The sequence below is a fragment of the Echiichthys vipera genome, assembly GCF_963691815.1.
Source record: "Echiichthys vipera genome assembly, chromosome: 21".
NCBI classification, from domain to species: Eukaryota; Metazoa; Chordata; class Actinopteri; order Perciformes; family Trachinidae; genus Echiichthys; species Echiichthys vipera.
Window position 1 is genome coordinate 21,490,347 of NC_139846.1, and position 23,350 is coordinate 21,513,696.

The following is a 23,350-nucleotide window of genomic DNA, read 5'->3' on the forward strand; positions in this document are numbered from 1 at the left end:
ATCTGCTGACTGATTATGACAGTGAGGCAGTCTATATTAATTTCAGGATGTGAATAACGAAAACAGATCTACAACCCAGGGAGGTTTTGCTCTTCAGTGAGTGTCTTGTGCATGCAAATGCACCGCATGTCCAATTTCCAATCACGCTGCGATGTCAAAACGAATCCACAACACAGAACAGAGAAGGCGAGTCTGCTTCCTCCCTGTGTTGCAGCCCTCGTCTCCTTTGGCTGCCTCTGCTCATTTGATTGAGGCTGTCTAATCTAATAGAACTGTTAAAAAAGACCTGCTTCCTCACTTTGGAAACGAGCAGATATGTTTGGAGATTAGGTGTTGTTATCTTTGGCTATCACTTTCCACGTTTGGGCTCTCCGTGTTGCAATCAGGGAACTGAGCTGGAGCTGTGAGAGATTGTGTTTCTAACAGACACCGCTGCTATTGCGCTCTCACATTTAAACTGGAATGGATCATGTCCACAAGAATGACTGCAATTACTTAATATCTCAGACACAGGATGCATATTGCACCATTTGATTGCTGTCGTCAGCAATCAATCAAATGAATTTCAAAGCGATGCGTTTTTAAGCTGACCCCATCATATGAAGGTGATTAGCTCAAGTAGAGGCAGAGAGCAAATATTCAGTAGAGAGAGTGAAACCAAAGTTACAGGACACGGAGAGGCACATATCAAAGGAGTCAAAGAATCCAGAAGAAAAAGACTCTGACAATGATTTGTGCCTCCGCAAACTGGTTCACAGCATTTGTTTTAGTGCGGCTGTCCATCATTTTTGGATTGTTCAAACCAGTTCAGAATCAAAGCATCACTCTTCACACAGGACTCATAAAACATAAAAGTCTAAATGTCTTTTTTGACACGTTTCAGCCTGGCACAATTTATTGGTTTATTAAAGCCCTAACTAACTCTATTTCGGGCTTACTACAGTATACAATGGACCAATAACAACTATACACATATAATGGAGGTGCTATTCTACTGCAATGCGGGTCGTGTTTCCAGTCAGTTGTTAAGTGAGAAGGAAAGCAAATTAGGCATGTTACCATCAACTGGTTTGGAGGGAATAAACAAGGCTACACCTTAGTTATTTTGGTGGTTTAGGCTATGCTTTAGGCACGTCCCGCAGTAGTAGAAGAGGTAGAGGTTGCAAATCAGAAAGAAAACAAGTCACCTTGGCCATCTTACCCCACTACAAGAAGAAAATGGTCTTCAGGGATTTGTTTAACTAATGCAATGCCGCTCGGATCAGGCAAATTGCTTTGCTCCTGGTATTGCTGCTTGCAGTGTTGTGCAGTGGACGCATGTCTGTTCGGATTGGGGCAATTGCTTGGCCCACAAAGCACTGTTTGCAGCGTTCTCAAGAACCGCTCATACAACCCACTTCACACTCCACTCCCTTGGGTCCTTTAGATATGTGAAGGGCATTCATACATACTGTACACATACACATACACACACACACACACACACACATATGTATTCCTTTATAATTGGATGTTGCTGCTACATTGGCCACATGGCACCATATTTGTCATGTCCACTCAGACATCACATCTACACATGTCCACCAAATGTGGTTGAAATAGTGCAAAGTATTCAGGAGATATAAAATTCCCTGTCCACAGCATTGGTCCAGAGATGTTCGCTACCAGATTTGGTGAAGATTGCTCAGAAAAATTATTTACGGTTAAGAAAATTACAGTGAACCGATGCCATTAGTTTTGCAGGTATATGGTCAGAAATCAAAGTACTGACAAATGAAAATGTTACATTAATATAATATGACACCATGATAATGGTGCTAAATGAAAAGTCAGGAGATCAATAACGGTATTACAATTCCTGCTGAGGGGAAGCTGAATGTCTTTACCGAAAGCTGTCCAATCCACCACGTAGATGAGATATACAGTGTCACTGGCTGAGTGAAAACTTGCTGGTGGTGTTAGAGGAAGTCATGAGATCAACAAAATCATTAGGATTCACCCTCTGGGGACGACCATGTGACATTGATCATATTTAAAATCAGTGGCTGTTGGAGACATCTTACAGCACTGTCAATAAATTGCCGCAAATAAAATCCCTTGGGGCAATATAAGATGAGCATTTTGTTTTGTAAAATATTTCTGTTGTTGTTCTTTGTCCCAGAGACACATGCAGAATAGTTCTGTCAATTATGTTACTCAGGCAGTTACAGGACTTACATTTACATTAATCTCACATATATAAATAAATTAATAAATATACAATTCACTAAGAATGACATCAAAAACAAAAAAACCCAAATCTATACAATGATTTTTAAAGATAGAAGATTTTTCCAGAGCCAGCAGTGAGCAGTAAGTGGTCTTTAAATGCCTTGATGATACCACATTTTCCAGCAAACATCAGTGTGAGTGCAAAAAAAGATCATATTTTTAAATGATTAACAGATTTTTGGGTGCAGCTGGAATCTATTAGTGAGCCGATATGTTAAGTCGTCAAATTACTAAAGCAGGAAATAGCACTACTGAATAAATCACGCGTATTTCAACGTCTGGAAATGAGCGTGTGTGCTTGTGTACTGGTGGGCTGGGGGGTGGGATGGGCTATGCTGTTTTGATGTCGGAACTGGGAGGAGGTCGGTTTCAGAGAGTTTTCAACACAGTGACAACCAGACACTAGCTCACTAGCGTGGAACAGCACAGACACTGATTACACAATCCTAACTCTGTTTACGCATATGAGTCACGCAGCATCAGGGATCAAATCAGAGGTTTAGAGAGAAGGACCTTGTTCATCGGACAAAGAGGCATTTCACCTCCCACACATTCTTAGTTAATTCAAGGCTACAAATTGGAGGTCTTAATGTGTTGATGATAATTGCATGTGCCTGTATTCCACTGTACCTGCTTGTTTATATTCTCAGCAAAATGTGGAGATCTGCTCTTCAGAAGAGTTCCCAGGTCTTTGTACATATCGCTTGTTCGCTCATAGTCGATCTCCTCCCCCTTCTGTTGTATGCCCTGTGAAAACAAAGTGAGAAACAGCTTCATTAATTCTAAAAAAACACAATTATAATGTGACCCACATGTCAGTTGGAATAGCTGAGGTTAGAGAGCTCAGAGTATCTCCAGGCAGCCTCAGAGGAAGTGTAAAACCATGTAAACCGCTAAATTAGGCTTGAGACACTACTGCTCTTTGAGGTTTCATTTGCACCAATGTCACCCATTCAGGTTTAAGGTGGTACTTTTGGCTGAACCACTTCCAGGTGAAGAAACAGGGCCCGGAAACCGACGGCTTGTCAGCAATGTCAGTGAAAGAGTGAAAGGTGCTGCAGCATGCAAAATCCTCTCTTGAGAAATGATTGCAAACACATTCTGAGAGATTCTTCAAATTGGGAAAGTATTTGGACGCTCTCTATGCAATAGTATACTTTGGGACTCACCTAAAAGCCAGATAGGTGATTTGTTTCGTAAGGTATATTTACGAACATAATTGAAAACATTGACTTATAGCTTGGGTAAATCTCCTTAATATGAGTAAAAACATAGACTTGGTTTACTTATGTTACAAACATGAATTATGTTTAGAGACTTTTAACAGTTGTTGATTTTGTTGTCAATGTATTGTTACTTATCAGCAAGTTCTATGACTTTATTGGATTTTGGTGATCGGCTCTTAATGATTGTACACGCCCAGTGTCTAAAGCTGTTGGCTGCAGTACACCACTGTGCTCTAGGTTTTATTACGGGCTGCTGTGGTTATCTTGTAGACCACTGTACTCTGTTTGAATACCCCATCCAGCTGGAACAATGTACAGAGGGACTTACAAATGTCAGAAGTGATTATTCTTGGTGAACTGAAATCGGTTTTAAAGGATCTGGAAAATAATGTGTTTGGTCCATGGCATTGCTACTAAATGTATTGTTTTTAATTTGATTTGGCTAGTTTTGGAAACTCATAACTGTTTATGTATCTTAAAGGGGTAAAATAATTACAATATGTTATTTCCATGACCTATAAAAGTTCAATCAATATTTGTGAACTTGAGCTACTCTCTCAAAGCCAGAAACCAGAGAAGTAAATATATATATATATATATATATATATATATATATATATGCAGCTATAACTCTAACTTAATATTCTATAGGAGCATTGTACTGTTTGATAACTACTGAATATAATGCTGGTTGTCCAACCTAACGTTCGTTCAGTAATGTATCTAGCTGAATCTATGGCCTAAGAGACAGCTATTGGTGACGTGTCCACATTGTTTTCTATGCTTTAGATTGTTCATGGATATTGAAATCATCTAACTGAACTGACAACAGTATGCTGTGCTATAAGGTGAGTGTTGTATCAGTTGCTGGGCTGGAGAATAACACACAGTAACTACATTTGGTATGGTCTATATCCTACTCTCAAGATTCAAGAACAGTACTAAAACTCTGAATATCTTTTAAAAATCACTGAAGTGCTACACACCGAACTGCCCTTTATCTGACTCTACAATGATGTATTGGCCTATTAGAAATTATTTTCCAGAAGGTAACCTCCCTGAACACACACACACACACACACACACACACACACACACACACACACACACACACACACACACACACACACACACACACACACACACACACACACACACACACACACACACACACACACACACACACACACACACACACACACACACACACACACACACACACACACACACACACACACACACACACACACACACACACACACACACCTCTTCCTAGTCTTACCCCATTGACAAAAACTCCAGCAGTGCTGCAGGTGATGTAGAGGCTCTCGGTGTCATAAGACTCAATCACAAGGTAACAAATCTCTCCAAGCACCTGTCTCCATGGAGGGGCGTGGCAGCCATTCGAAAATATATAATCTAAAAAGGAAAGGAAATAAATGAATTGGCTGTTTCCAACTTTATATTATGTATTGCAGCCTGATAGCAACAAGTGTGTCTCCAAAGGAATAAGGAAACAAAACAGTGGAGCAAAACAAGAAATCATCACAATTGCCTGTGCTGCTAAAGAGGATGACATTGTACTCTAAGGAGCACAGGTTAAAGACATGAGCCCAGTGTTAATCTATAATTTCACTTGCAATATAAACCATCCACTAAAAACAGCTACTTTGTGACATTATCATATTTTACGGCTGGTTGGAAGAGTATTTTCATAGACCGTGTCGGTTCAGACTGCTTTTATCACTTAGTTTGCACATGTTTTTTTAGGCCATGATAAATATACTGAAATGAGGCAAAAAATATGTACTGACTAACGACTTGGTAAACTAGAATCTGACAGACATAATGACTTCCATGTCTTTTGTGGCGGCAAAACACAGACTTTTTTATGCTTCGGAATATCCAGCATTAGTGTTAATAGCAATTGCTTTTCCCTGCAACCCAGTGAAATGTGGAGATAATTCAAACCTGATGTGTATCGAACCGACTTCAACACCCTCTTTTCCCCTTCACTGCAGAACTGTTTCAACAACTCCACTTCATTCCTCACTGCGGCGGGGTCCAGCCTGACTTGTCTGTAATGAAAATGTAGAAAAACAAAACAAACATCCAATTCATCTCATTCATTCATGGTTCCATTTCTAAACCCGCTGCCTATTCCAATCAAAAACAACCACATGTTGCAGTAGAACTGGTTAGGTCTGAGAGAAAGAGGATAGCCATGGAGAATGAATAGATAATCAGGTTGAATGCTGAGATAAAATAAGCCTACCTGGCTATCTCTTCAAGGCACTTGCTGAGGAGCTGGTTATCCATATTTTGGAGCAAGAGGAACAGCTTGACCTTGACCTCTGTGTCCTTGCCTTGATCTTCTTTCACTTTGTCCACATCAGTGTGTGCATCGTCTTTCTCCAGGAGGCCGGCAAAGCTGGGACCAAGAATCTTAACAACAGCGTCTCGATTTTCTGAACAATAAAATCGGTAAGTCTGAGCAAATCTTCAGATTCAGAGGCTGATCACAGTGTTTCAGGAAATGTGAGTTGGGTTCATTTCTGTATTAACAACACAGCTGACCTTGTAGCACCCGATAATGTAATAATTTTCTATAAATGTTATAGCTGAAAACGTGGTAAAAATGACCATTTAGCAAAAAGGTTATAAAACCCAATAATGTGATAACTTGACCCAAAAAATGTAATAAATGTCCCGACTGATATTGTTATCTGGACATAAGAAATATCTGGACCCTGAGTCGGTAGTAAAGTACTGATTGATTGATTGATTGATTGATTGATTGATTGACAATTGAAATTTACAAGAGGTGGCAAGTGGCTGTTATGAGATAAAGATGTATTAAACTCAAAACTCGAACCCACCTTACACAGGCTGACTGATTGTGCTGTGCTGTGCTGTGCTGTGCTGTGCTTTAGCGTGACTGTCCCCCCTCCCTCCACCCCTTCAGCCCAGGCACAGCATGCGCTCACATTTTTCAAAAGATCAGGGCCATAGCGCGATTGCTTCTTGCATATACAGTACGAATCACCTCTCAGAGTTTTGTTTTGTCCAAATGCTTTTGAATATTTTCATCTGACAAAATCTGCAATAAATATTCCAGACTACCTGAACCCTAAGGCGGCATCTTTTTAAATGTCCGTCGTGGGGAACTGACACATATACAGTGAAAAGGCTCAGGCCCCCCCATCAGTATTCGGACTGGTACATGTGCAATCGAGCCGTGCTAAAGCCCACCAATCTCAACCGGGCCACGGCCAGTAAGTAAGCACGGTACAGTTGCACTAACATTGGTCAAACGAACTAGACTTTAGAAGTGAATGGTGCTTGGGCACGGTAAAAATGGTATGTGTGAGTAGACCCTATCCTTGAACCCTTCAGAGCATCACTGCAGACAGGGTTGAAAGCTCAGTGCAATGCAGAGGGCTGTGACAAAAGAGCGGGATTTGACGCCCTGGGAATATGAACGAGCTGGCAAATCAGGCATTATTTCATTTTCAGGAAATTATTACATTATTGGGTTCTACAGGGCCTATAGTACTGTATTTTTTCTTTTCGCAAACTAATGCAACAATCTCTTCCTTATCATGTATTCCAAACATTGGACAAAACATTACTTTATCTCTTTTTGGCAGCGGCCCTAAAATAATTACATATCTGTACATAATTACCAATGGCAGCATTTGTGGATGGTTGCAGAGAATGACTAGGAGGACAAACAAATTAAGTGTGTGGGTTATGGAGGTATGCTGGCGGTTGGACTACTTAAGATGCAAATCAGATTCAAGTCTCATCCTGTGGTCATCATGCTTACCTTCTAGACATGCTTGAACCTCATCCAGCTTTTTATTATGTGCCAGATGAACAAGTTTAGAGAGCTGGCTGAAGCTGCGTACACTAACAACGGGAGGGGAAAGCTGCAACAATGGATGCCCTTCACTGTCTTTCTCGTGGGATCGTACATCAGACTCACTGAAAAGAAAAGAAAATATACATACTTCAGTTTTATCCCTATTATGACCTTTTTATATTAGATTATAAATGCCAACACACTTAAGAGAGATCAGTCTGTGTTTTTGCGTTTGTACTTCTCCACTTCCAAGCTATGAGACACAAAGCTAAGCCCTGAAAGTAGACCAGGACTTCTGATGAAATAAAATGGAAGGTACTCAGACTAACTGAAACTGAAAAACAAATTAATTATAGCCTATTGCTTTGAGTATAGCCAAGGTAAAATACATTTGGACACCATGGTGACAGCATATCCTGCACAGACACGTAATACTGAAAGCCCTGGCCAACCAGCTGCCTGCCTCATGATTAGACCCACCTGATGTCATAGTCTGTTTTGAAATCAGATGCCACTAAAGTGGTACTCCACTGGAGAGGCTCCTCAAACACATGCTCGGCCTCCTGTGGGTGTTGCGAGCTGAACTCCTCCACAAAGCTCAGGATTTCTTTCAACAAAGACTCATTCATTGGCGTGAGCTCAAGTTTACCAGTACCAGAGCTGCCCGCGGTCCACTGGGCTGCCCTCGTCAATGATACCCCCATAGCACTGACTGGGATATGCTGAAACAAATAAAAAACAAACAGAAAAAAAACAACATTATCTTAGGCAGTTAGGGCTTAAGGATCCATGTGGAGATATTAATAAAAGGCAATGCAAGATTTTTTTGATGTTTGTTTGATATGTTTCAGAGCTGAAATAGTGAGTCATTGATCAACTGATCAACATATGTACAGCAACACACACAGACTGCTTTGATAATACTGTGGACTGATTTCTTAACTCTGAGGATTTGCTGAAGTTTGACTCAGACCAATCATGCTATTTGAAGATGTCACCTTTTCCAACAGATCATAGCTCAAATGATTAATTGAGGAAATAGTTGTCAGATTTACCGATAATGAAAATAATTGTTGGTTACATATATTTTGTCAAAATAAAACCAACTCTCCATGAAACCCTGGACAAGATTCAGAGCAGCTTCAGCAGCAGACTCCTTAAACCTCGCTGCCTTAAAGAACGGCACAGGAAATCAGTCCTACCTGCTGCCATCAGACTTTACAACGCTGCGAAACAACGCTGAGCGACGCTCAGGGAATAAACTCACACTACTCAAAGTGACCTATCACTGAAATGCACCTTTCTCTCTCTTGTACATTAAAATCCACATAGCATATTGTAAAATAGTGTTTATCTGCGATACTGTACTTTTATTTTATTGTTGTTCATATTTTATATTTAATCTTATTTTTAGTACTTCTGAATGCTCTGTAACGCTGCTACGATGACCTAATTTAAATAAAGTTATCTATCTATCCATGTATCTAACCCAGCTTAACAGCTGTGGTCTTTTCCCTTAATCCATTGAGAGATCCAAGTCTTTAAAAAATAATAATACAGAGTATTGTCATACTGATATTCACATGAACCGGACCACTCTGTAAATTCTGCTAAGGGTTGAAAATTAGTTTTTAACTTTCTCCTAATCTCTTATCTCTCTATAATGCATCAGATTTAAAGTGTTTAAATGCATGTTTCTTGCCTTCTTTTATAACTTTTCAGACTTTTATTAGACAACAGACAACACTGGATATCGTTTGTTTTAAGCACAGTTGACCACTCTGATATCAGACCTGCACATCCCAGCAGTGTTCAATCATTTCTAGGGGTTTACAGTATATTCTGTTAAATTGTCCAATATGTTTCAATATCTGCACACAAAGCGTTACTTCCTTGGTTTAAACTTAACACTGACTCGCGTTAACTCTGCTAACTTAACTTACTTCATGTTTACGCTTTAACTTCGTGCCGTTAGCAAAACTGAGAAACAGCCTGTTGCTAAGGGAGCTAACGTTAGTCTGGCTCTGACTACGAACAATTAACTTTTTCTTCGTTAATAAAATATGTTTCTACCCTGATTTAGTCTACAGATGTAACATACTTAACCGTAAACTTACCGTATTTACGTGTGTGTATGTGTATTTCAAAATTAGTTTCTATTTCTAAACGTTTACCGACAGTTTGCTATCAAAAGTCTCCATGGAAACCAAACGCTCTCTGCTCTCGAGCATAGTTGCTATGATACAGTCAAACACAACGGAACGCGAGTTGGGTCAAAAATCCTAAAAACCCAAACTAAAGAGCTGATAAAGGTTTGCCAAACTTTGAAATATTGTAATTTAAAAGTAAAAACAACAGTGCAGGGCTTTCACTCTTGAGGCTAAAAGGGCAAGAGATTGCCCCTCTTGCTGGATCACAAGTGTAATGCCCACATTTGTGCATCAACACACAACATTTGCAATCTACCTGTGTATACTAATTTTAGTTTAAGTCAAATGTTGTCATAGTAATAAAATCCCTGTATAGTTTTCCTTTTAGAGTGTCCACATGACCACATATTGGAGAGCCTATTTCCTCTCTCACTACTGGTTTGGCAGTGTCCTGCACACAAACATTGGCCAGTGAAAACAGTCTATTTGGGTGGATACTCTCTGTTTAGACACAGCAAAGTTCACTCAGTTCAAAGGTAATAAGCCAATCACCACAAGCCTTATTCTGGACATGGAGATGCAAAGGTAAATAAAAGATTTTCAAGTGAAAAATACAGACACGGTACTTTTGAATATGTAAATTAGCACCATATTTTCTCAAATATCGATTTAAAGTGGATGAAGACAGCTGCCCACCCATGATGAACTGAGGCTGACTGAGAGTAGGGGTATATCTTGGTCAATAAAACCACTGATTTCCTTTGGTACTTGCCTTGTCTGGCACACTGTCTGCCAATAGTACAGAGGCCTACCCCTTTCTGCCTGGTGTGCATCTTTTTCTCCTTAACCGTTCAGGTAAGTTGGACTGAGCCTGCATGTAAATCAATCACAAAGGACCCCCAGGGGGAGAAGTAGTAGCTCATCTCTAGCATCAAGAGCGATCACTCTGGATGCTTTTGTTAGTAGAAGAGTGGATTTATGAGTTTGCCTCCCCCTCTAGGTATTTTATTTGGAACGAGGGGAAAGCCATCTAAATTAAGAAGCATTGAGAATCTGCAACAGGAGCTGGGGGGCTAAAGGAAATGCTCATGAGCTCAGACACTCCAGACAGAGCTGACGTAAAGTGTGTACATCTGTGTGTCTGAGTTTGCCTGACTCTAAGAAACAAAGCGAAGAAGTATGGCAGACTAAAAGTTAAAAAAAGGGGAAGAAAAGCAGGATAAACAAGGGTCTTAATACATCTAACCCTGGGTCTCATTAGCAAGCCTAATTGCTGTCCGTTAAAGGGATTAAATGAAACGCTCTCCCCAGCCGGGGTCTTTTACAAAGTAAAACAAATATGCCGCGAGCTCAGAAGCACCTGCTGGCTCTAGATGTTCTTTGACTTAAACTTAATACAGCATAATAAACACAACCGCTCTCCGTGCTTTTTCTCCAATGCTTGAGTTCAGCTGCTGATTGAACTGCATGGAAACACTCTGATGACAAAGTCAGAAAGGTACCGCGGCCCATGATTGCATCCGTTCACAGTGTGTCCAATCTCAACAACAGTCCATTAACACTCAGATTAAAACATACACAAAACCTGTGCGTGAGTAACAAGAGTGATGATGAGGGCTACTGTTCCTGGTTTGAAGCGAGCTGGAGAGCATATCTCCTGTATTTTTTCACCCTGCTTCCAGGCATGGCTTCACATCCTCCAAAGAGCTCTGATGTTTTTACAAGCTTCGTGTCAAATTCAGTTCAGCAGGGCTCCTGGCAGTGCGGTCGGAGCAGTGAAGGAAATGGGTGACACTGGTCATTGTAACGAGCACCTGTGAGATGTGTCGCATTAATCCATGTGAGGTTCTAAAATAGAAAACGGTAAAAGGGACTCTAACAAGAGGCTGTGACCACATCCCCTGCTTGTAAAAAAGCTCCAAGTCCAGCATGTCATTTCCCATAATTCTCTGTGTTTTTAGGCATGGAAAAGAAGGGGCAAGTGCTTTTCAATGGGATTCAGCACGGGTGAATTGTGATGGACAAGAAGCCTGAAGACCTGTCATATAATTTCCTTCCATGGAACAGTTCATGGCATACATTTGGTAGTCGGGAGTGTAGTCTGGGTCACTGTTAACAAGGTTATCTTTGCGTTTCCTTTTTTTAAAAGGTCCCGTAAAATAAAAAAAATGAGATTTCCATCTCGTTTTTTAAATTATAAAGCAGATTGAGGTGTTGTAAAAACTGTGGAAGTATCAAAACACTCAATCCACGGAGAAATACACACAGCTCGATTCAGAAACTGTGCCTTGAAACGAGCCGTCAAGACTTCATACGGTTGTGATGTCACAACTATACTAGGCGATATATGCAGTATATAGGTAAAAAGTGATGCTACAGTGACGCTATGCTCATTCCTGGGCTGCGATGATGGTGCAGAGACTCCAAGAGATCAGATGCAAGAACCAACAGATGCTGACCAATCAGAGCAGAGAGTGGATAAAGGTATATTCAGACAGACAGTATGAGAAAAATGAGCCTGCTTTTTGAACATTAAAGCAAGTAAACATGTTCTAGTAGGAACCCCAAATGAGCAGATGTCCCCTGCAATACGACAGACAACAATAAGATCCTTTGGCCATTATAGGTACTGCAACTGCAGGGTATATCAGTCACAAGCATAAGAGGCCAATGGAAACTCAAACTGTAAAGAGCGATAACAGAAGCAAAGACATCAGTGCCAAAGAAAACCGAACATAACTATTCCTACGCACACAGCCTGAAGAATACCTCCACATTAACCCATCATTATTTTATGTTACGCAGGGAAATAAAGGCAATCTCACTTTTGGTTCTAACCACACATGAAAAAAGAAAACGTAATGTGTGCAAAAAGGTTCACTACATGAAAATTAATCAAAATGCGTTCTAAATGAGTCTCAGTAAACAAAACCTGATACTGTTGGAAATATATTTTGCAACAATATCATTGCTTGAGCTTCTTATGGACATAAACCGGCAATTGTGGCTTTCAAATATTATGTACAGTATGTATTTCAAGTGGCGATCGCTTAGTGCCAGTGCTTTCTTTGGAGTAGATGGACGCTTGTCAAATATAGAAGTAACTCAAGATTTATGGCCATAGGGCGTCCGGGGAAAACCAATGACAAAGTCTACGTTGACATGACTGACAGTGAAACACATTTTGTTTATTTTGGTTGCAGTTCTGCAAGGCAACACTTGGCTCCTCTTGGGAAATCATTGAGGCACTTTAAGAGAGCTTTTATGTATTTCCAGAAAAGCTGAACGAGCACATGTGACCACAAAACACATCCTAGAGAAAATCATATCATCACTGTGAACTTAAACATCCCCAGCACCCCTGGATGACGGATATAGTGTTTTCTTTAAACAAGCAAGAAACAGAAATAGAGAATATGAAGCCATGTTAACAACATGGGCGTCATGGTTTAACAGGGGACATAGCTGTGTGCTGCATCAGTACAGAACAGCATGCAACTTACTCCGACTAGGATTTAAACACCATTAAAGAAGAAGAAGAAGAAGAAGAAGAAGAAGAAGAAGAAGAAGAAGAAGAAGAAGAAGAAGAAGAAGAAGAAGAAGAAGAAGAAGAAGAAGAAGAAGAAGAAGAAGAAGAAGAAGAAGAAGAAGAAGAAGAAGAAGAAGAAGAAGAAGTCCTTTATTTGTCCCGCAATGGGGAAATTCAATTTTCGAAATGCACACGCACCTGACAGGACCTATATACATGCAATTAATGGAGAGATGTTAGAGCGAAGGGGCTGCCAGTGACCGGCGCCCCCAGCGGTTGGGGGTTCGGTGCCTTGCTCGACAGCCCCTCGGCAGTGCTCAGGAGAACCCCCTCCGGTTCCCAGTCGAGTCACCTAAGGACTGAGCTACTGCCGCCCGAAAAATGTGGTTAAATTTGGTTAGTTGCCTAGCCTGTTATGTATTTGAGACATATTGTGCTTCAATCACCTAATTGTGCACTAGATGAAGTCAGGCCGGTTGATGAGCATTGGTTAGCGCAGTGCTAACACTTTCAGGGCTGTAGATGTGACCCCTTTATTGGCCAATTTTCAGACTTTTGGTCTTGACTTTTTTTCCCTGGTCAGTTGCCCACTTTGTCAGAAATGCGGATTTGTCACTGCCGGCCTTGCGGTGTCAGTTATAGCATTATTCCGGGTTCAAGTTCGGCCAAGGACAAGCGCTGTCCTCCTCTTTCTTCCCTCTTTTCCCGTCCCCTCTCTACTGTGTGCTATCAAAATAAAGGCAATCATGCCCAAACGATTACTTTAAAAAGCAAATCTAATAGCCGTCTTTTGTCTGGTTCATGTGAGGATAGGTTGGCCCCACCTTGACCTGTTTACTAGATAAAGGCCTCAACATACCCTTGAGTTGGCAAAATCTGTTCTGCTACACTGATCGCGTTGCCTCCGCTCCCCCTTCTCCTCGCCCCGGAGATAGCAGCTGGTTCTATTCTTTCAAGACATTCAGCATGCTTAAATAAAAACACAGATCTTCCCTCTCTTTCTTTCCTCCTTCCTTCACCTCCTCGCTCCTCTGTCTCCCTCGCTTCATCTCTTACGGTGTAATTATTATTTTGAAAGTGCGGTCTGAGAGGCTGTCCACGTTTGGCATTGCCTCACTCGCTAATGCTCGGAGAGCTCTAATACAATTTGACTTTTGCTGTATAACCTCTCCAGGAAGACATCAGGGGCCCTTTGTTCCTTCCCTCCCCTGTGTCATGATGAAGGGAAAGCTGAGGCAGCAGCTGAAAACAGGAGAGGTGGGAGCGGGCAAGACAAGAGGTAATAAAGAGCCAGGAGGGAGGGGAGAGGAGTGAGTGCTGGGCCGTTTTTTTTGGAAAGGGAGTGAAGAAGAACACGTGGATGAAAAGAGTGGACCGAGATGAAGATAGATGTTGAGTGGAGGATGGAAATGGAAAAGCTGGGAAGAGAGAGTGAGAACAGATGAAGAGGGCGACTTGTTAAACGTAGTGAGAGGTGAACGAGAGAAGAGGCTGGTCTCCTGTCCTCCCATCATTAGCGAGGAGGTGCCGCTTGAGACCTTTATGTTGGTGCTGCTCCAGCGTTGGCGCCACCAGGCCAATCAGAAAATGAAAGAGAGACAAAGAGAGAGAGAGAGGAATATTGTGCGTTGGAAATAATGAGAAATCCTTGTGAAAGGCACAAAAAGAAAGAGAGAGTTCCCTGTGAACAGACAAATGCAATTTAGAGAGGACTTTGCCTGGAGACAGCTCTGTTGTTCATCACATCATTTATTTTGAGCAAAGAACAGTGTACCTCTGTCACTGCTTTGTATAGTCTTGGTTATCCTTTTGTTATTCTTAAGCAATCCAGTTAAATTAAGTTCAAACTCTAACTCTCATTCCTTCTCTCTTGTGTGTAACTATCGTAGGCTATTGCAGCAGTAATGGCACAGCGCATTTGTTTTGCAATAAACAATCTAAATCCTCTGACCCCTGCATGCAAAGCATTGTTCACTTATGACAGTGTTCACAGGGTTTCGGTCTGAAGTGTGAGCAGGTCAAGTGTAATCTACCTTTACAATTTATTTCTGCATTCAAGACACACGGGAAGATAAAATGATAGCCAACAGGAAGGTAACAATTCAGTATTTTGGGGATTATGCTGGTTAACTTTCATGTCAAGGGTAAGATTAGAAAAACGATGCAACGAATGTCTGTACATTAAATGTGGAGCTAGGGCCAGTGATTAGCTTAGCTTAGCATTACTGGATGCCGCAAATAGTCCAAAGATTAAAAATATACCTTGTGAAACCTCTACAACTCACTATAATTAACATGGTGTATTTTGTTTGTGTAATCGGGTCATCCCTATGTTCCCCGGTTGCAAAAGCCTCTGACTTTGGATTTAATTCAGGATTTGTTAGGGCTACAGTAGAGGTTAGGGTTAGGGTTAGGGTCAGGGGGTAGGATTAGGGTCTACATAAGCCTATTTGCAAGGGAATTTTGCATTGATTACATTGACCTTTAAAAAAAAATGATGATGTTCCCCGGTCACATACAAAACAGGGAACATAGGACCCCTGGAATAAAGGTATGCTCTCGTTTAAACTGACCATAAATGTAAAAATGACAGCCTGTAGTCTCTCTACAACTTGTTACCTACGGACTACTTTATGGGTGGTGGGGGGTCATCCCTATGTTCCCTGGTCGAATAAGCCTAGGCCTTCGCTGATTTAATTTAGCATTTTGTTAGGGTTAGAGGTTACGGTTAGGGTTAGGGTAAGGGGGTAGGATTAGGGTCTACATAGGCCTATTTGCCGTGGAATACAGCACTGGAAAAAATAACAGACGGGGGAACATGGGGTCCTTTCTGTGTAGAGCGAGGGATATAAAAAGCGGTCACATACAAAGCGGGGAACATAGGACCCGGGGAACATACTGTAGGTACACTCCCCTGGGTACACTCCCCTAAGCTTACTGCTTCCCAGCTCTAGCTGTATATTTAACGCACAGACATTATTGTGGTATCAGTTTTCCCATCTCACTCACGGCAAGAAGGTAAATTAGTGTATTCTCCAAAGATGTCAAAGTATTCATTTTGAATTATGTGTAGCAGATTTTTGTTTCTTACTCCAATAATATTGTAACATGGGGGGATCTCAACCCACATGTTTGAGACTGCTGATCTACAACATGTAGCCTACTTGTGCTTCTCTAAACTCCGCACAGAGCTCATGTGTCTGTCGTGTGTATTGGTTTTACATGGTGGAAGAACATCATTTTGACGCCAGTGTGTGAGAGCCACTATGAAACCTGTCTGAAGTTGAGTTGAGTTTCACCGTGCTGAATTCCTGGCCGTCACTTGGCCTTTCCTTCATGTGCCTGAGCCAACCCCATACTGTGATTAACAGGCAGCAGCCACAGCAGGAGTAGTGCGTTCACCATCAGCTGGCTTCCAGGGTGGCCTGCAGTGTCATTGCACATGACTGATGGCTAACAATAGTCTTTGGTTCACCCATGAGTCATTCGTGGAGCGCAGACGTCAACCGTAGATATAAAATATCGCGTTTGTTTTATTTTGTGTAGCTGAACGTGTTACTGCACAGGAAGAGCGTTTTACAGGGAAACTAAAAAATTTACTGGCAAACGGTAAAACTTCCCTTAACTCTAGAATAGCTAGGGTGCTCTAGTGTTATTAATCACTGTCAAATACGTACTGATGCAAAGCCGCTGCGTGAGACATCTGTTGTGCTTGAGCTTGTGCCAAGGAGTTGCAGATTATACGACCATAATATTTTGTTCACTCACTCAAGTTGTTTCCAGTAGTATCATTAGATACAGTCCTATTTGAGCCCTATTTTTACATAACAACGTATTTTCAGGAGCATTAAAACCTCTGCGTAACTCAACATTTTGGCTGAAACATCCTGTTGCAGGCCTTACAGTCTGGGAGAGTCATAGGGAGGTGAAGTTCCTCACCCTTCACCCCTCCTCACCCCAGGGGACCTTATTACAGAAAAAATATGTACGGTAGTGAACGTTGAGAGACTGATACTCTTTATCTGGATTGAATCGTGCCATGAATTACACATATGATGTCCGTCAAAGTCACAGTTTGTCGTAGCACCACTTAGTTTTGTGTTAAATGTACACCGCCTTGCTTTCTCGCTAGCTAGCTAGCTAGCTAACTTTCACAACACATGAAACATTATCCTACCTGATGTGTTTTATCCAGGAAGTGATACATGCCGGTATGAAACACACAGGCACTGTAGCTTCAGCTGCGAGACTTTGGAGTGAGTAGGCTTTCTTATTACGTATTTTCACAGTATTACACTTCAACAACCTGAGTCACGGGGTCACCTTCTTAGGGACTGTTTGGTTTTCTTTACCTGTGTTCCTCTGCTAACTCTCCTGTCATTGCAGATCTTGCCCCCCTCGTCCGCCCTGCAATCACCTCATTCCCTTCACCTGTGCTTCCCTGCCGACTCCCACACCTGGCCCTCATTACCCCCATCAGCCTCACATCCAGTCTCCCATTCATTTACAACCCATTCTCATTCGCCCTCTGTCAGTTTGTCATGCCGCATGCCGAGCTCTCACCCTGTTTTGCTCTGCCGGAGATTTCACCTTTTTTTGGCGTCTCTCCTTCAGTTTAGTTTGCTCCCTTTGTTTGCCGCCTTGTTTTGCTTCTTTTTAAATACATTTTGATTTTGTTGCACTCTCTGAATTTGTGTTTTTGGGTTCCGTGTTTTTCGAGCAGTTACAACATGAGACTTTCTTCATTCATTCATCTTCAACAGCTTGTCCCTGTCGGGGTTGCGGGGGGCTGGAGCCGATCCCAGCTGACATCGGGCGTGAGGCCGGGTACACCCTGGACAGGACGCCAGTTTATCACAGGGCACATAGAGACGCACAGAGACAGACAACCATTCACACTCACATTCACACCTACAGGTGATTTAGAGTCATCAATGAACCGAACACCTGCATGTCTTTGGACTGTGGGAGGAAACAGGAGAACCCGGAAAAAACCCACGTGGACACGCCGGAGAACATGCAAACTCCACACAGAAGGGCCCCAGCCGGGATTCGAACCAGGAACCCTCTCGCTGTAAAAAAAATGTTTTAAATTGACAAGAATCACTGTGTAGTTCATGGCATAGTACAAGGAGGATTTCATTTTTGTTTTTTTAAATAAACAATAATGATAACCTGAAGGGAGGGACTTTGCCTCTCTATCGGAGAAGCACAAAGGTAGCTATACTTTATAATCCAACATCCTTGAGAATCAAGCATATTGCCTATTAACTTGCCTATTGTTCCCAAACAGTAGTCTTTCCAGCGCTCAAAGAAAAGGACAGCTGTAGTCAGGGAGTATCCCAAGAGCCACTTTGAAGCTTAAGAATTTTGGAAATAGAATATATATTTTGTTGCAAGTCCTCAACAAGCCACGAAAAGGCAGTCAGAGTCCGTGCTGTTCCAATGTTAACAACGTAGTCTAATCACAAAGCTCTGAGGACTAATCAGTCCGTCTGTGGCCTGCGTGTGAGTCTTGCTGAACAGGCTGAGGAGGGGTTGGGTTCGGCCTCGCGGCGGGAGCCTCTCTGGAGGGCTGCAGAGCGGTCAGAGTGCCAGGGAGCCAGACTTTGGACTGTGGGCATTTCCTCCTTTCAGATGGCTTCAGTTAAAGGGGTCGCTCCATTCTCTCAACCTCTGGCTGGCTGTACACCAGCCCCTGTGGAGCATCACTCATTAGGGCCTGTTGTCTGTAGCCAAAACCTCAACTGCTCCCTAAGCCACTGCAGCACCACTCCCCGCCATCAACACCTGCTTACACATGACATGCAGGCTCCGACTGACTGCCGGGAAGAACTCCCCTCTGCTTTCCGGCCTCTGGATTTGGACTAACAAGGCCCTAAGCATCTCTTTCTCTTCCTGACGCCTTCCTTGTTAGATGCCCCTTTTGGCTGCCTTTTCTTTTTTTGACTTTGTGCTGCGTTTCCTCAAAAACGCCTCAGTTCCGAAATCCATCACACTTGAGTGTAAAACTAACTGTTATTTGCTGGCAAAAGTGATATATTTTATAGGTTGTTTGTCTTAGGGCCCTGTCACATGGTTTTTTTCATGTGAGTCACGATGACTTTGACAGTTTAACGTGTTGTGTGGAACAGATCCGTCCTCCATTCACCAGGCCTGGCCTAGACAGGGCCGGGTAGCCTGGTCTCTTGTCTGCTTAACACATAATATATTGGCAAAGCCATAGGCCCAGCTCCTCACAGGACCTATGGCTCCTTATTGGAAATTACATCACCTCATAAAAGGACATGACCCGTTACAAAGTCATGCTGCTTCTTGTTATTCTTCCTTTAAAAAAAAAGGTCTCTCTCCCGACTTTCATTTGGTCTCTTTTAATCTTTTCATCATACATCTTAGGTGGGCAGGCAGACCATCGAGGCTGGTTGAGTACTTGATTAGAAACAGCTCACAATGAGTGTCTATGAAGCCACACTGTGCTCTTCTTCATTCCTAGCCATCCAAAAAGAAAGGACAACGTGTCAAAACATGGTGTGTAGGTTCAGGGGGGCCTTAACATTTTGGGCTCTGGGAACAAGCTGAGTGTGGTTGTCATGATCAGAGTTGAGCCCTCGTGGCCCCGCACGGTGTTGATACAGATATGCCAAGAGCTCCTAACATGTCACCGTGTTTCCCAGAACATGGCAATAACAACGTGATGTCCACATGTCTGTTACAAGGTTCTTTGCAAGCAGCGTAAACCCACATCAGCGAAAAGATATACATTCTGTCAACCTCTGGGGTTTCATGGCTGCGCTTGTTACATTCATGAACACGGCTTGTTAAGTGTTCCTCTGTTTTCTGAAATGCAGAGATTCATAATGTGATGATATGTAGCCTTATGGAACTGCAGTACGTGAAATCTAACTTAACATTTCTATGGGGAATACAACATTTTCCTCCTATTAGCTCACATATGTCATCAAGACCACACATGCATTCCATGTTATATCTGGCAGTCAGGGCTGTTGTGCACAAGCCATGAAGTCTGTACACCTGCACAAATGACCAGATATTAGATAGGCCTATAGAATAAATTACGCAGAAAGAATTAAATGTTTATATCATTAATGGGCAGTCATTTGCGTAGGATAAAGCAGAGGGGATCACCTGTAGACATAATTTACTGTAGGAGGATGCATGAAAGCCTCAATAGGGGTCATCCCTATGTTCCCCCGTCGCATAAGCCTATGCTGTTGCTGATTTAATTCAGCATTTTGTTAGGGTTAGGGGTTACGGTGAGGGTCAGGGTTAGGGGGTAGGGTAAGGGTCAGGGTTAGGGGTGAGGGTCAGGGTTAGGGGGTAGGGTAAGGGTCAGGGTTAGGGGGTACGGTAAGGGTCAGGGTTAGGGGGTACGGTAAGGGTCAGGGTTAGGGGGTACGGTAAGGGTCAGGGTTAGGGGGTACGGTGAGGGTCAGGGTTAGGGGGTAGGCTAAGGGTCAGGGTTAGGGGGTACGGTAAGGTTCAGGGTTAGGGGGTAGGGTAAGGGTCAGGGTTAGGGGGTACGGTAAGGGTCAGGGTTAGGAGGTACGGTAAGGGTCAGGGTTAGGGGGTAGGGTTAGGGTCTACATAGGCCCTATTTGCTGTGGAGTTAGGCACTGATTGTGGGAAAAAACAGACCAGGAAACATAGGACCATTTCTGTGAAAAGCGGGGAACATGTTAACCAATGTTACCCGGTCACATACAAAGTGGAGAACATCGAACCCGGGGAACATATAAGGTAAACTCCAGCCTCAGTATGACACAATCATTTCTTCACAACATTTTACTTTAATGTTCCCAGTTTTTGAGACATCTGTCTCTGAGGTACTACAGCATGTTCGGTTGATTGTCCAGAATAAAGTCAAGTCAAATTTTTTCGTAGGCCTACAGTGTCACATTTCAACTACAGCTGACCAAAATAAGTCTCGTAGTCTATAAGTCTAGTAAATTTCACAAGATCTTTGAATCTTTGATCACTAACAAAGACGATGCCAACAAAGATATGAGTTTAAGAATAGTTTAAGGGTTTGGATGAAGGGATGAGGGGTTGAGGGATGGGTGATGATGGACCGGTGTTTCTGAAGCCTGGCTCCAGACAGAGTGGGCCATATGCGCTTGTCAAAATGCCCCCCAGTGGTTCCCATATTCAAAGAAGAAGAGAAGAGAGGGATAAAAGTTTGAAGGGGAGGGATGCAAAAAGTCGATACGGTGTGCTTAAAGACTTCTACCTGACACCATAATACTGCAGAGATGGGATGTGTTCTCGGCATGGTCTTTGTTCCCGTACTTAGGTATTACCTCCTTAATACAAAAACAAAAATTGTTCTCACTGATCTCCTTTAATGCTTCTGCGGTCCTTTTCAGTTTCAGAGGGCTGTCAGCTCATCTGAAGTCCTGCACAGAGCAATGAGCTTCTCAGGTATCTTAGAGGTCCTGGGCTCAGTCCCTGTGGTGTAGCTGCTGCCACATGGAGGTAACTCTAGCGGACTCAATATTAATGACCAGTGACCAGGGCCTCCTTGTAATCCACTTACCGTCATTACACAGGGTCAGTATGGCTACTGCTGCTGGGCTCTCATACCCCAGCTGGACGCGCTGCTACATTCCATTTGAGTGGTGTATGGTTGGATGATGGAGAAACACTGTTTGGCTACTTACATTTGCATGTATTGGGTTTTACAGAGTTGCACGAAGTTGTTCAAATGACAGCGTTGCTGGAAACCTATCTGGATAATACAGTTTTTTTTTAAAGAATGCTTCATTGCAATGAAAATAGACACATTTGGAAAAGCAGGTGATGCTTTGCTTTTCTCATTCACCCTAACTGGAGGAAATCACGGCAGTGTTGAGACTAATTTGTAGCACACCAAGGAAGGTCCTGACCTCTGGAGTACTCCAACGTTAAAGATGACAGTTCAGAGTCTGGGTAATTAAAACTGCCGCGATAAAGGCCAACAAGACTCGGGGGAAGGCCACAGAGAAAGTTTAAGAAAATACAGGTGGACAGCTCCAAAGTCCTCTAGCATAGTCAGTGCCTTTGTGCAACCCCGGCCCCTGTACCCTGCTTTAGCTCCACATGTGTCAGAGGAATTTTCAACGCTGTGGACCCTCCAGATGAACTTTTACCCCTTGGTCTCATTTTCAAACGCACACACAGAGACGAGTTAACCTGCGCGGCCCCAGCAGGCAGTGTATACATACGCCACCCTGCGTTAATGACCAACTGCGCAACGATTATTAGACTCAGCGTGTTGTTATGATTTCCACACATTCTCATCAGGGTGAAAAGGTGTTCCCAGGCCGGGGAGGATTGAAGGGCATCCCCTTTTCACTCCTCGCTCCCCACCCTCCGGTTCCTAAAGTCCTGTAATTGAGAAATACAGCTCAAGGTAACGTGCCCTTAAGACCTTTGCCTACAGACATGAGGTAATGGTGAGGCTAATTAGGCAGAGGAGACAGGGTGGGCGGAAGCTCCTGGCCTGAAGCCCCATTAGTCTACAGAACAGTCTCCCTATGGTCAAGGGCATTTACCAGAGGATGAGGAAAACAGAGAGGCATCGCTCGCTGGCTCCTATGGTAAAGCCGTGGTGATGGACTGAGTCACCACATGAAAGGCTGGGCAAAGGCAGGATAGCAGAACGCCGGAGAGAGAGAGAGAGAGAGAGAGAAGCGAGAGACACAGAAAGAAAGGCTCAGTCAGGACGAGCGCTTATGAAAAAGATGAGAAATCTCAGCAGGAGCCTGGGTCCCCCCCCTCCTCCTTACCCTGCCTACCCTCTTCTGATGCTCAACACAATTTGTCTTGTTACACAGGCTGGACTTATCACAGTGATCCCCGTTCAGGATATTGGCCCTGACGCTTTAATTTTAACGCAGTAAATCAAAATGATTGCAGTGTATATCGTAACGCGAGACATAGAAATTTCGCTTTAATGGTTTCCGAAATGCGTCAGGGGGACGTAGTAGGAATGACACGTCGCTGGGCCCAGGACAGCAAAGGCTTTCTGACTTTTCCGCAACTTAATCCCTCTTGTTCGTCTGCTCGGCCCACTTCTCCTCCTGCCTCTGCCCGGCTTGTCTGGCACTCGCCCTCATCTCCTAAACAATGGGATCAGCTAATGCACGGATTTATAGACGTGAAAATAAATACATCAAAGGGGAGAGAAAGAGAGCCATTCAGAAGACCTTACCGCAATATTAACCTCCTGAATCGGAGATAAAAGCTGAAGTTCACTTACTATAAATCCTTAGATTCCTAACTGTTAAACTATTATAGTGGTCTTAACGAA

At 42.8% G+C, this 23,350-nt stretch overlaps 1 protein-coding gene across 1 annotated transcript in view; it reads right to left on the bottom strand.

Annotated features, from left to right (window-relative positions):
- Positions 1 to 8,066, bottom strand: part of LOC310963479 (outer dynein arm-docking complex subunit 2-like) — a gene marked incomplete at both ends in the record, with an annotated part of 86,352 nt that extends 78,286 nt beyond the window's left edge. The window contains 6 exons of the mRNA XM_083936331.1: positions 2,902 to 3,018; positions 4,780 to 4,916; positions 5,469 to 5,575; positions 5,773 to 5,965; positions 7,327 to 7,484; positions 7,843 to 8,066. Of these exons, the coding sequence (XP_083792457.1) occupies positions 2,902 to 3,018; positions 4,780 to 4,916; positions 5,469 to 5,575; positions 5,773 to 5,965; positions 7,327 to 7,484; positions 7,843 to 8,066 (936 nt within the window). The remainder of the gene's footprint in view (positions 1 to 2,901; positions 3,019 to 4,779; positions 4,917 to 5,468; positions 5,576 to 5,772; positions 5,966 to 7,326; positions 7,485 to 7,842) is intronic.
- Positions 8,067 to 23,350: the final 15,284 nt, after the last annotated feature.